Here is a 12,367-nt window from a genome sequence, read left to right on the forward strand (position 1 = left end):
TCGTGGACAGATGCTTTGCTTGCTCTTTAGTGAAGATCTGGTGAAGATCAGAGAAGACAGGACAAACCTCCTGAGATCCAGGACAGCTCTTGGCTTCCAATCAATATGACACAGATGCACTGTAACCAAAAGCAGTCGCAGGGTTGTGAAAGCCTTGTGCAACGTTATCTTGGCTGCCCTCACTGATCTGGGCTGGGCCTGGGACTCTTTGCAAAGGAGCTTTTGCAAACAAGGAAATCACAAGGCACTTGGAGCAGCTGGAGCCTCCTCGGAACCGTGAAGCTGACACCGGTACGGAGCACAGGGCGGGCACCACGGGGAGGAGAGTGTGGGGCTCACACCAAGCCAGGGGCTTGTGGGAACAGCACTGGGAGGGTTTAATCTGTCCTTGTTTCTGTCCTTTAGAGAAGGATTTGGAGCACTGGGACTTCGTTAGGTAGTGGTGGGAGCAGGAACAGGAAGTGGGAGGTGGGTGTGAGTTTGGCTTTTTTTTTAACGAGAACAGAGGGAAATGTTTGAGTTTAATGAAGAAGGGGGTTAACCCAGAAGAGGTTTAATCAAACAGTCCTTGCTGAAAACTGGGAAAGCAGGAATCCAAACGCAGGCTCCAGGCCAGCAAAAACTGTTCCATGCTGTCTTGTGTTTGTGCCCACAGCTGCACCAGGACATCACCCCTCTCCCTGGCCCTGGGGGTTTGGTGAGCTCCCCCTGCCTGCCTGGCTCCAGGACACATTCCTGCAGGGTCCCACTGTCCAGCCATGCTGCACTTCCTCTGGGGGAGTATCTCCTTCCAGATGCTCTTTGTCTTCCTCGTGGTCTTCCTGCTCGTCGCAGACTACATGAAGCACAGAAAGCCAAAGGACTTCCCTCCCACTCCCTTCTACCTCCCCTTCGTGGGACATACATACCTGATGAACTTTAAAAATCCCCTAAAAGCAATACAGAAGGTATGAGGGTGCTGGACACTGCAGGGGGAGGGAGGGAGGGGGCTGTACCTATGCAATCTTTGCAGTGCAGGGATGGGGCTAATCCAAACCCTGTGGTCCATGAGGATTCAGGGAATCTCACCTCAGGGAAGGCAGGAGGTTGGCCCTTGGTTGGTAGCACCATGGGTGAAGGTTTCCCAGGCACACTGGAACAGTCCTTTAGTCAAAGGACACAGCATGACAGCATGGATTCAGTCACAGCTGTAAGAGCCTTGAGGGTCTGACCAGGGACTGGAAGGGCTTTAGGGAGGGGAGTGAAACAAAAGCTGGAGAAAAAAAAGGACTGAAAAAGCAAAGCTGGAGACTTTTACTTCTTTTATAGCCCAAAGACCATAGCCAGACAAGTAGATGCTTAAGCAAAAAACCCACCTACACTCCCACTCTCAGCTCCCCTTTTCTTCCACCCATTCCCCCTTAACAGGGCTGTCCCTGTCCCAACAGGCACGTTCACTGCAAATGAAACTCCCTTTATGTATTTCTCTCCTGTACCAGGTCACTGAAAAATACGGGGACATTTTCAGCTTGGAGATGGGCAACCAAACAGTTGTGTGTGTAAATGGGATGCGGTTGGTTAAGGAAGTTCTTGTAAACCAGGGGGAAAACTTCATGGATCGCCCTATATTTCCTCTTAACAGGGAAATGTTCAGCGCCATTGGTGAGTTATCCCTCAGGACATGTATCTCAGCTGTGAGGTCAAAGCATTGACACTGCAGAGGTCTGAGATGGCTGAAAATAAAGCAGAGCCCTGATGCTTTTTCCCCTTGGTGGAGGGATCTGCTTTGGCTCATGGTCACTTGTTTCTGCCAGGCCTGGTCTCCTCCGGTGGGCACCTGTGGAAGCAGCAGAGGAGGTTTGCCTTGAGCACACTCCGAAACTTTGGCTTGGGGAAGAGGAGCCTGGAGGAGCGTATCCAGGAGGAGTGTCGGTTCCTTGTGGATGATATTCGGGATGAGCAGGGTGAGTGCCACAGCCCACAGATGCTGTGATAAAGGCAGCGACTAGTATGGCCCATTTCAGTTTCACTGCATGCTCTCTCACCTTGCAAGCCATGGGAGCAGCCTGCCAGCATCCCAGCTCCATGCTGGGGCTGCTCAGCCAAAGCTTGGGCAGCTCTTTGGGTCACCACGTGTGCTGGACTGAGGTGATTGAAGAGGCTGTGCATCAGGAGCCATTTATTCCAGTCATTTCATAGTTGTTGGATGGTTTACATCTGTTTTGTCTTCCCTTTTTCTGGGAGAATTGGAGTAAAAGTGACCATTCCATTTTCCTTCTCCAGGGAATCCTTTCAACCCTCACCTGAAAATCATTAATGCTGTTTCAAACATCACCTGCTCCCTCACCTTTGGCAGTCGGTTTGACTACCATGATGAGGACTTCCAGAGACTGTTGAGGCTGATGGATGAGATAGTTACCCTGCACGGCGCCATCATGACCCAGGTAGAGTTCTGCTGACACCAACATGAGCAGTGTGCAGTTTGGCCATAATTATTTCTTTGGAGACAACCTTGAAACTTGTAGTGTTTGCCTTCTCCTCAAGTTTTGGTAACTTGAGCTCTTTTCAGGCCTTTATTCAGTTTGCCTTTCTCCTTTTTGTGTCCAAAGCTGTACAACCATTTCCCATCCATACTAAACTACTTCCCTGGATCCCACCAAACCATTTTAAAAAACTGCAAGTTGATGAAACAGTCTGTCCAAGAGAAGATCAACGAACACAAGGAGGACAGGAACCCCTCAGAGAGCCGGGATTTCATTGACAGCTACCTGGAGGAGATAGACAAGGTTAGTAAGGTGGAGAAAACCCTTCTGCAGCAGAGCTTAGAAATCAGGAGGAACAAGAAACAACCCCCAGGCTTCCACTGGAGCTGCCTCTGTGGCCATTCCTGAGCTTATGATGGATGTCAGGTTCAGGGCCCTCGTCAGGAGATTGGACATGCAGAGCTCAGCAGCTTCTGCCAAAATCCTTGGGGTTAACTCTTTGTGGGCAGGAGTGGGCCCATTGTCAGGGCAGCCCTCCCTGTTCATGTGGCACTAACACACCTTTTTGTGAAGGACAATGGCGAGGGCATCTTCCAGGAGGAAAATCTCGTGGCATGCACGCTCGACCTGCTGTTTGCTGGGACAGAGACCACCTCCACAACCATCCGCTGGGGGCTGCTGTTCATGGCCACGTATCCAGAAATTCAAGGTACAGTTAGCAAAAGGTCAGTTAGCAAAAGCTTTTATCCCTCAGCTTTGTGAGGAGTGAGAGGGTTCATTTAAGAGACAGAAAAATTGGGACTCTCCCAGCACTCACATAGAAGACCTACAAACACTGGTAGATGTCCCAAATCGCTCCTTTGGGGACCCTCACATCAGTGATCCCTTGTTGTTTAAAGAGTTGTTTTTTGGGTTTGTTTTTTTTCTTGATCCTTGGCTGATCCCTGCTCTGTCCCCCCAGCCCGTGTGCAGTCAGAGATTGATGCAGTGATCGGGCAGGCGCGGGCGCCGGCGCTGGAGGACAGGAACAACATGCCCTACACCAATGCTGTCATCCATGAAGTGCAGAGGAAAGGCAACATCATCCCCTTGAACGTGCCAAGGCTGACAACGAAGGACACGGTCTTGGATGGCTACTGCATACCAAAGGTAACCCCACTTCTGAGCACTGGGGCTCCCAGTTCTCCAGAGAGATGTCACTGGGCCATGTCCCTCATGCACAGACAGGAGGGCAGAGCCACAGTCTCTGCCCTGTACAGAGTTCACTCCTATGGAACATGGATCTTTCTCATGCAAACAACAGCCCGTTCTGCAGCACAATGATTGGAGGAAACCACACCTACACACACCATGGAGGCTCAGATCCCATCTCACACAGGTTTTACAGCTCTGCCAGTGACACAGGAAGTGCAACTGATTTTCCTTTTTCCCATCTTAGGGCACTATTGTGGTTACAAATTTAACCTCCCTGCTGTTCGACAAGAATGAGTGGGAAACCCCTGACACTTTTAACCCTGAGCATTTCCTGAAGGATGGTCAGTTCCTGAAAAGGGAATATTTTATACCATTTTCTGCAGGTAAGATGTGCTGGATTTGGGTGCTTCTTGCTGAAGTACTGGGATGGGGCTTTCATTTGCACAAGGGAGTCGCAGAGGAAAACAGTGATGGAAAGGGCAGATGTTTGCTGTGCCCTGAGAGGTACTGCTCAAGCAGTGCTCATGTGGCCACCCCAAAGTATGCAGCCACACTCTTATCCCTTGTTTGTCCTTCTTCACATCTGCAGAAGAAAGATGAGGATAAATAAAAGTAAAAAATCCAGAGCTTCTAGGAATGCCCTAGCCAAGGCTGTTCCTTGCTCCAGGTCCCACATGTCTGAGGTCACGAGGGGTTCTACTGTTTTCACCATGAGGCATACCCCAAGGGATTGCTCAGGGCTTTTAGCAGCCCTGTTCCCCACACCAGCAGCACACGCCTGCAGGCAGAAAGGGGGGTTTTTTGTTAGCAAAAGCAGGTGGGCAGCCAGCAAGTGCTGAGGATGCCACGGGTGACTGTCTCCACAGGGAAACGTGCCTGCCTGGGTGAAGTGCTGGCCCGCTCTGAGCTCTTCCTCTTCTTCACCTCTCTGCTCCAGAAATTCACCTTCCAGGCACCCCCAGGCACCACCCTCAGCCTCCAGCCCAAGCTGGGCATGACGGCGGCCCCACAGCCCTACAAAATCTGTGCAGTGCCTCGTTAGGGAAGCCATGGCCACTGTCCCCAAGGGAAAAACATCCCTCTGGCAGGGATGTACAGAATGAGCCCTTGGCCACTCCCCTGGGTGGTGGTGACAACGACCTGGTTTGTGCCAGAGGCTGGGTCATTTCTTTGATTATTTACAGCAACAGCAAAATAATTTCTTTTACAAGCTGACCTTGCTCTCTGCCTCCCATGAGAAAGGGATCTGCCAGGGCACTGTTAGGCTCACAGTATGCACTGTACATCAAGGAGGCTTGAGGCTTTCCCAATCTTATGCCAGATGGCTGTGCTGCACAGTGGCAAGAAAATGAGCAACACTGTAGAGACTGCAGTGTTCAGGCTGTGGCTGTGCACTGGGCAGTACCAGCCCTTGCTTCAGAGCTTTAATTCAGGGAGCTACTGACAGCTCTTTTTTAATTTTGTTTTCCTTGGTAAATAATTTGTTAAAGTTCTGAGAACATCTCTTTTGCATGCATCAATAAATCCTTTCCAAACCATTTTTGTCATGAAGCTTTCTGCAAAGTGAAGACCAAGACAGGCACTTTCCAGTCCTGGAAAATTCTTCAGCTGTGCCCTGCATTTTGTGGCAGGGGGCTTTGCCCACCTGTGCAAAGGAAGCTGCACAATTCTCCATCCAGGTCCCTGCAGCCTTGCTCTTCAGTAGCAGAGAGGTTGGTACTGAAACAGCAACAGCAGTTCCTGTAGAGCTGATGAAACTTAATGACACAGCAGTGTCACAGAGACTGTGACACCCACACAGAGCTCAGGGGGTGCTCTCCACTCTGACAGAGCTCTCTGTAAAACATTTGTATTTGTAGCTATGGAATTGTGGGTCCTGCCTCCCAGAATGTGCTAAATGCTCCCCATTTACCTGCCCAGCATCACAGGGTGCTGGGTGTGCCTGATGGGCAGAGGGGTGAGCTCCAACACACAGGATGCAAGGCCAAGCCTCCTGCACTCAGAGTCTAATGAATAGATGGGAACCTTGGGAAAAAAACAGCAACAAAATCCTCTTATTTTCAACCATCACAAGGAAGGTAAAACAGTTCCAAGCCTGACAAGTGATGGTTACACCAGTAAATGCACCAGCCCAGTAGCAGTCACACCACAGAATTCTGGACAGGCTCCCGTGGGCAAGAAGCTGCAGCTCTGGGTGCAGGACTCAGGCTGCCTGACAGGAAGGTAACAGGTAACACACACACCTCCAGCTCCTGCTCACCTGTTGAGGAAGCAAGGAGAAATCAGTCTTGTCTTGCTCATTTTCAATTTTTCCTGGAGTACTTTTTGTGTGTGCATATTCCTAGAGGAAGCAATTTTTTCCCCATCATCTCTTCTGAGAATTATGTAATCTGAAGGAATTAAAAGCATCTGTTTTCATGTAAGTATTAATGTCCAGGTAGGTTTTGAATCCTCTTCTTTTGACCTGCATTTTCTTCTTCTCTAAGTATATTCTCTGTACCAAGGCATTTTAGATGGTGTAATTATATCAACATGCAGACTCTGTCTGTATGCATCCCAGAAACATGGATAAAACATAAAACGTAACCCAGGGACCATTAAATATCTTGCTTGGAATAAAGACACCAAAGAATTAATTTTAAAATTCTTTATGTGAATATAAAATAATTCTTTCCAAAGAAAATAAAACCAAAAGTTTAAAAATTAGTGCAATTTTTCAAGTTCTATGCAATACAGTGTTTACATTTGTTTTAAACAGAATTTGTAGACACTGATATACTGAAAACCTCAACTCTAGCTTCACTAGTCAGAGGAAGGGAAAAAACCCAAAAGTTAGTAAAATTACTTTACTAGACTTTACCAACTCTTAAACAATTGTTTTCATTTCCTAATACCTAAACAATTTATGGCTACCTAAATAAAACATCAGTATTGCTTATATTACTTATTTCTAAGTAAGTGTGTATTGTAGAAAATAGAATACCCATATATATATATATATATATATATATATATATTTAACAAACAAAAAATCAGGTGAAAATTTATTTTCAGTGAACATTTCTTATTCCATTATAATACAGTCGTTGCAAAAGAATCTTCTCAAAACTGCTGCCTGATTCACCTAGAGTAAAAGAACCTACTAGTCCAAAATTTGTATTATTGCTACAAAATACTTCTCTTTCATAGTGGCTATTCTTAACATATAAAAATATTAACAAATGATATGTCAATCAGAACACAAGTTTGTTTCTTTGGATCTGTATTACCTGTTTTACTGGAAACTGGCTAAAGTTACTAATAATGCAGAATATTCAATGATTTCATCATGTTCTTTGAATCTGTTCTTAACTGTGGCTCAGCAGTGGTGTACATTGCATCAAAGACCATTGCACTACCAGTGTTCTGCTGCTCTGTGGTGTGTAGAACTCAGCTCTAACACAGCAATGCTACTGGTAACTTTTTTTATTTGGCGTGAATGAAGTTAACATTAAAATGATATTTGTATTTTAATGATCCTTTCTGCACAGCCAGAGGAGCTGAAGTGAATGCAACATCGTGGCTTAGCATCAAATACTTGTTTCTGCAGCTCAGTTCCTCATTCATAGGACATAATCCAAGTTTAACCAGTTATAAAACAGCTGTTCCTGAACAGGTTCTCAATCCCAAAGAAATACTTCAGTTATAGTCACAGGCTTAATGTTTAACATTTTGGAAAAGTCAAAATTAGTAACATTTCATCTAATACCTGAAAGAAAAGATTCTTTTTTGCAACCCCAACAATACTACTGGGGACAACCTTGTCCTGAGAAAGGCTGATCCCTGTCTCTGGTTCCATATTTAAACTCCTCCATTACCAGTTGGAAGACAAACTTCCAATTAAATGATAGGGAGGTTCTTGGTCATTTTTGGTCCCAGGGTCTGCAGTTTTGAGAAGTGCACATCACAGACATCTGCTCCAAGCTTTTCACTACTCAGCACCTGTTAGGACTACTGACACTGCTCTACTACTGTGCAAAGTACAACAAATGCATCAAGCCTATAAACTAGATGAGTATTTGAAAGATGTCCATGAAAGTTTCCATGCTGTAAAGAACAAGAGTTAAGAGACCCATCCAACACCATCAGTGACAATTTCACATTTCACTAGAACACACCTAAGTACCAGGCTTCAGAAATCTAAGTCTTGCTAAGACTTCATCTCCTGTTCCACTGCTCACCACCACCTCCCACACCACTAGCAGATTACACAAACAATATTATCTTAAAAATACAAACCCTAATAATATCACTGCAGCAATAAAAGACTTCAAAACCCAAGAGGTAGTACAAAGAAGCATAGAATCCTGAAGAACACAACCTGACAGACAATTTTGTCTGACATATTCTCTGCTCATACCCCATTTAGCATGATAACTGTCTTTTAAACAATGCCTTGTGCAGACAAAAATTTTGCAAATCTCTATTGAATGCCTAAATGTATAGCACTGTAAAACCACCACCACAACAAAGAAGCAACACTAAGTATTAAAGATGAATACTTCCCTTTTCTGTAGCATTGCTTGCAATGCCCAACAAAGAATTTAAGATGCAGGGGAAGGAAGAAATCAAAGAACAAAACATCCTGAGGGGCATGAAAATGGAAAACTACTCAAATTTCTTAATTCCAGACTGCATAATTCTGTAAAGCTGAACCCTGCTCTGAAATCAAAGATGGTCTTTATGGTCCAGACAGACATATGCATTCATCCAAACATATGGCTGAATTTTATATTAGATCACAGAATGGTACAGCACCTTCAAATACTTAGTTTAAGTGTATTAATTTTACTTTAAGGGCTGGTGCAATTTTATGGGTATCCTGAATTTATTCTAGGCAGTTTGCAAAGAAGAACAAACATTAACAAGTTCACTACAAAAGTGAGACATTTGGTAAATAAAGTGATACAGATGTTGTGTAAGATAAAAACTTCCCACACATAAATTTCAGGTATCCCCATTTAATCTTTTTTTTCAATCTAGACACTACAAAACTACTATTAGTTCATGGACTTCTTGCCAACAACCTTCACTGCCAACAACTAGCAAAGCTATCTTTCATTCATTTGCCTAGCATGGTTAGCTTGGAAAAACTGAAATGAAACTATGTTTTAAAAAAGAGGAAAATTAATTTCTGTGCAGAGGGTTTTTATAAATAGCTGGAAATAAATGGAGCTCCTTCCCACCTACATCCCTTCCCATCTGTAAATGCAGTGTACCAATATGCCAGACTTTTAAAACATAGCCCAGACTTTTGAACTATTTTGACTTATAGCTTTTTTCTGACATGGGAAAAGACAGCTTATTTGGCTTTACTGAATTCAACATCTTAAAGACAGGTTTTCCTTAATGTATATACTCAAAACCTTATCTTTTTTTAAATAAACTGAGCAATTCTGCTTCTCACTTGAGATGACAAAAAAAATCCTGTCTTCTCTTACAGAACAAGTCAACTGGTACTGCAACTTTTTTTTTCCTTTTCTATAAATGCAAATATCTTCTCGCTTTTAAAATTGTACTTCATAGTTTGAAAAAGTATGTTTTTAAAACATGGTACCAATCTTTTAAATGTATTTCTAGAAGAACCCAGAAAAATGCCCAATATTGCCAGTTTCCTGAAGTACATTTTTGCATAATATCTTCCCACTATAAAAGTCGACTTTCTAGCCCAAACCCATTAAATAGTTTTAAATATAGAATGCCAATTTTTATATTTACAATATATTCTGAAAGGAAATATAAATTTTTTCAGTTGTGCTTATAAATACATACTGCACTTATTAAATCTACTTTTACTTGGAAAACTACGTGCTACTGCTAGATGCACCTCTGACCAACAACTTCTGGATAGGTTCTGATGTTGAATTCACAGTTGCCCACCGTTCTAACCTCCTCTTTCATGAAGCAGTTAAAGTGGAAGCTGTAAAACATTTAAGGACACTTTAGCATAGAGGTTTTCCTCATGGTCCTTGTGCTTTACTCAGATGTTGCACCGGGTACTTTGACAGTGAGATTCCTCCTGGTGCTGGTGACGTGACGCTGCTGCGCCAGGAACGAGCGTCCGGGACCATCTTTGCAGGCACCACTGCTGCCAACCAGCCTTGCTTCCATACCCAGCTTCTGAAGAGTCAGGCTCTGCAAAGAGGTTAAACATTTACACCACAGCAAAAACAGAAGAAAGAAATTGGCCCACTTTCACACACAAAGTTCATGCTTACTTAGCCATGCAGAATTTTTTTGGCTCTGTTACTTATATACCCTCTTTCTGCTATGAAAGGTATGAACCAAGGCTGAAGAAAACAAGAGTCATTCACGTCCATATAGCATGTGTTAAGTTTAGCTTATTGCAAAATTATCCCTTATTAGGTAGGCCATTCAGCTTTACCTTCCTTCTTGGATTTCCCCTTACAGTTTTATGCAACTCTATTATGTTTCTCTTTTTTTCATGTGAACAATTTTCTCCAGTAGTTTTCACAGCAATCTAGTGTCAAATGTTCAAACAACTTTTGATGTGCAATAAGAAGGTGGCTCAGGTTTACTCCACAAATACTTTGTAAAAAACTGAACATCTAAAGCAGGGATCTGGAAACCTTTTGAACCACTGATTTCCTTTGTCTCAAGTCCAAAAACTTCAGCAACAAATGTTATTGAACATTCAGGAACTTAGCCTGCTGAATTCCAGTGGATGCTTGTAGCAGCAAATAATACATTAGTAACACAGAACTTATTGCCTATGCCAAATTCAGTCTTGTGTTCCAAAGACCAGAAGATGAGCAGAAAACATCTAACACAATAATTTTACAAAATCCTCTTTTCCCTTTACAGTGCTATCAAAAATATTGATGCTGGTATTTCCTAAGTTACTTCAAAATGATTGGGAATTCCAGCTAGAATTCACTCACATTTGCATTCTGGCTTGAAGTCAAGTGTAAGAGTGCTCTCATTTTAGATGAGAGCTTTCAGGCTTTGCTCCTTTACTTAGCTCCCTGGATTTAGACACGAGACCTTGCTAATCTGTAAGTTTGATTTCTCTGCCATAAGAAGCTGCACTACTGGCTTTGTCTCCAAAGCACCAGCTTATAATCTAAAAAGAAAAACCAAAACACTGTCATGTAACTGTCACATTTAGGTAAATGTGTTTTTCTGATTTCTGAGATACCAACAAATGAACTTTTGACCCACCTTGTTATACCAAGCAGTTACAATTAGCTTTTCCTCATAATCACGTAACTTCGCGAGTTTGTATTCATCCTGCAAGCAGACAGTAAGAAAACAATCTCAATTAAAACACAAAAATCATCTGCATAAATTTACTGTAAACCAGTGAGTGAAATAAACACATGCAGCAGAAATGCTTAAATATGCAGAATAACTAGAAGGCTTATTAGTGTAAATAAACATCTCATTTAAATAGCTATTTAGAGTTAGAGACAAATTAGAAGTTAGAGACAAATTCCAGAGGCTCATCTTTAGGCAAGATGCAATTCAACTTCAAACATACTTTGAGGGTCTGTGGGGGAAAATGCATGAAAATCTGGGATGCATCAGGTCTACAAAGAATTCAGTAATTTTTTTACCTGAAAGTCAAAGACAAAAATGTACCTCCAATAGCTGAGTATTCTTATGATGTTACTGAATTGCTGTTACATTGCACACTGACCTTGCACAAACACATAAAAAAAATCTGGAGTCACAGAAGTTTTAAAGTCAGACCTTTCAACCCACTAACTAGTGCTGAGGAATTCTGTATTTGCTCAGGTAACTGTTCTTTATCATTCCCATCAAAACTGCTTTATAACTGAATGTGGAAGTATTTTTTGGTCCCTAGATTCTTGTCAATAATCCTTTCAGGATTTCAGCCAAGCAGATTTTACTGAATTACCACATTTTGCTTTTCTATACGGTTACAAGAACTCCAGTACATTAAATCACTGGTGCCAGAGATGTAGTGAATGAAACAAGTCACCAGCCCAACACCTACTCCTTCATCCATCTATGTTACATATCAATCACTGAAAAAGTCCAGGCTCTGCAGCTCTGCACAAGTTCCTGGCAGAAATATTAGGCTTACAAAGCATTTCACTTCCAGCTTTTCAGAGAGTTTAAAAAGAATCCAAATCAGTGATTTAGTTTTACATTAAAAAAACACTGGTGAAAAGTAAACTGGTCTGAATGACTTACACTAGGGTACAAGGTTAATTAAGTCAAACAAACTCTCTAGGCTTGATGGTCTGTGCAGCTGCTAACTGAATACACGGGTAGTGGATCATTAGGAAACAGTAACTGGAGAGTCTAATATCAGACAGCAGAACTTATTAAATAAGTCATTATTAAATATATATAAATTTTTACCTCAAGTGCTTCAATTTTTTTGTCTTTCTCCATTAACTGTTTCCTGAGCAGCATAATTTCTGCTGATGCTGGATTTAGCTTGGGGTCTAAGGTTTTGATCACCTGTACAAGGCAAAACAAAAGGATTAAAAGTGAGGTTTGACTCTCAAGAGCTCTGCATCTCATCTGCTCACAAGAGAAATATCAAAACAGGCTCAGGACTCACCAGGCAATACTGATGAGAAACAGGCTCTTACACTGTACAACAGGAGGTATCAAAGGGTACAAAGCAATCGAGAATCTATTTTATGTTTTTAGCTTAAACCCCATTCTCTCATGCA

General features: G+C 42.8%; 2 protein-coding genes across 11 annotated transcripts in view; one reads left to right on the top strand and one right to left on the bottom strand.

Annotated features, from left to right (window-relative positions):
- The first annotated feature begins 77 nt into the window (after positions 1 to 77).
- On the top strand, positions 78 to 6,658 carry LOC139798870 (cytochrome P450 2J4-like). 2 transcript variants are annotated; one of them, XM_071750013.1, is made up of 10 exons: positions 78 to 291; positions 656 to 947; positions 1,479 to 1,641; positions 1,794 to 1,943; positions 2,263 to 2,423; positions 2,589 to 2,765; positions 3,036 to 3,171; positions 3,424 to 3,611; positions 3,901 to 4,039; positions 4,523 to 6,658. In XM_071750013.1, exons 2-10 carry the CDS (start codon positions 759 to 761, stop codon positions 4,696 to 4,698), a joined length of 1,479 nt encoding a protein of 492 aa, XP_071606114.1. In that variant the 5' UTR covers positions 78 to 291; positions 656 to 758; the 3' UTR covers positions 4,699 to 6,658. The 2 variants fall into 2 exon arrangements, with proteins under 2 accessions (XP_071606114.1, XP_071606116.1); XM_071750015.1 differs by lacking the exon at positions 78 to 291 and adding an exon at positions 426 to 465 and having other exon boundaries at positions 654 to 947.
- HOOK1 (hook microtubule tethering protein 1) overlaps positions 6,289 to 12,367 on the bottom strand; it is a 35,330-nt gene continuing 29,251 nt past the window's right edge. For all 9 annotated transcript variants that reach the window (XM_071750008.1, XM_071750003.1, XM_071750007.1 and 6 more), the window contains 3 exons: positions 12,048 to 12,149; positions 10,878 to 10,946; positions 6,289 to 9,830 (listed from right to left, as the gene is read on the bottom strand). In XM_071750008.1, coding sequence (XP_071606109.1) covers positions 9,672 to 9,830; positions 10,878 to 10,946; positions 12,048 to 12,149 — 330 coding nt within the window. In that variant the 3' untranslated portion in view covers positions 6,289 to 9,671. The remainder of the gene's footprint in view (positions 9,831 to 10,877; positions 10,947 to 12,047; positions 12,150 to 12,367) is intronic.

Source organism: Heliangelus exortis, chromosome 8 (genome assembly GCF_036169615.1).
Source record: "Heliangelus exortis chromosome 8, bHelExo1.hap1, whole genome shotgun sequence".
In the NCBI taxonomy this organism is placed as follows: Eukaryota; Metazoa; Chordata; class Aves; order Apodiformes; family Trochilidae; genus Heliangelus; species Heliangelus exortis.

Excerpts from the sequence above, each read along its gene's own strand:
- LOC139798870 (XM_071750013.1), top strand. The coding sequence starts at position 759 with ATGCTGCACTTCCTCTGGGGGAGTATCTCCTTCCAGATGCTCTTTGTC. Across the intron at positions 948-1,478 it reads CCCTAAAAGCAATACAGAAG|GTCACTGAAAAATACGGGGA; the intron begins GTATGAGGGTGC and ends CTCCTGTACCAG. Across the intron at positions 1,944-2,262 it reads TGATATTCGGGATGAGCAGG|GGAATCCTTTCAACCCTCAC; the intron begins GTGAGTGCCACA and ends TTCCTTCTCCAG.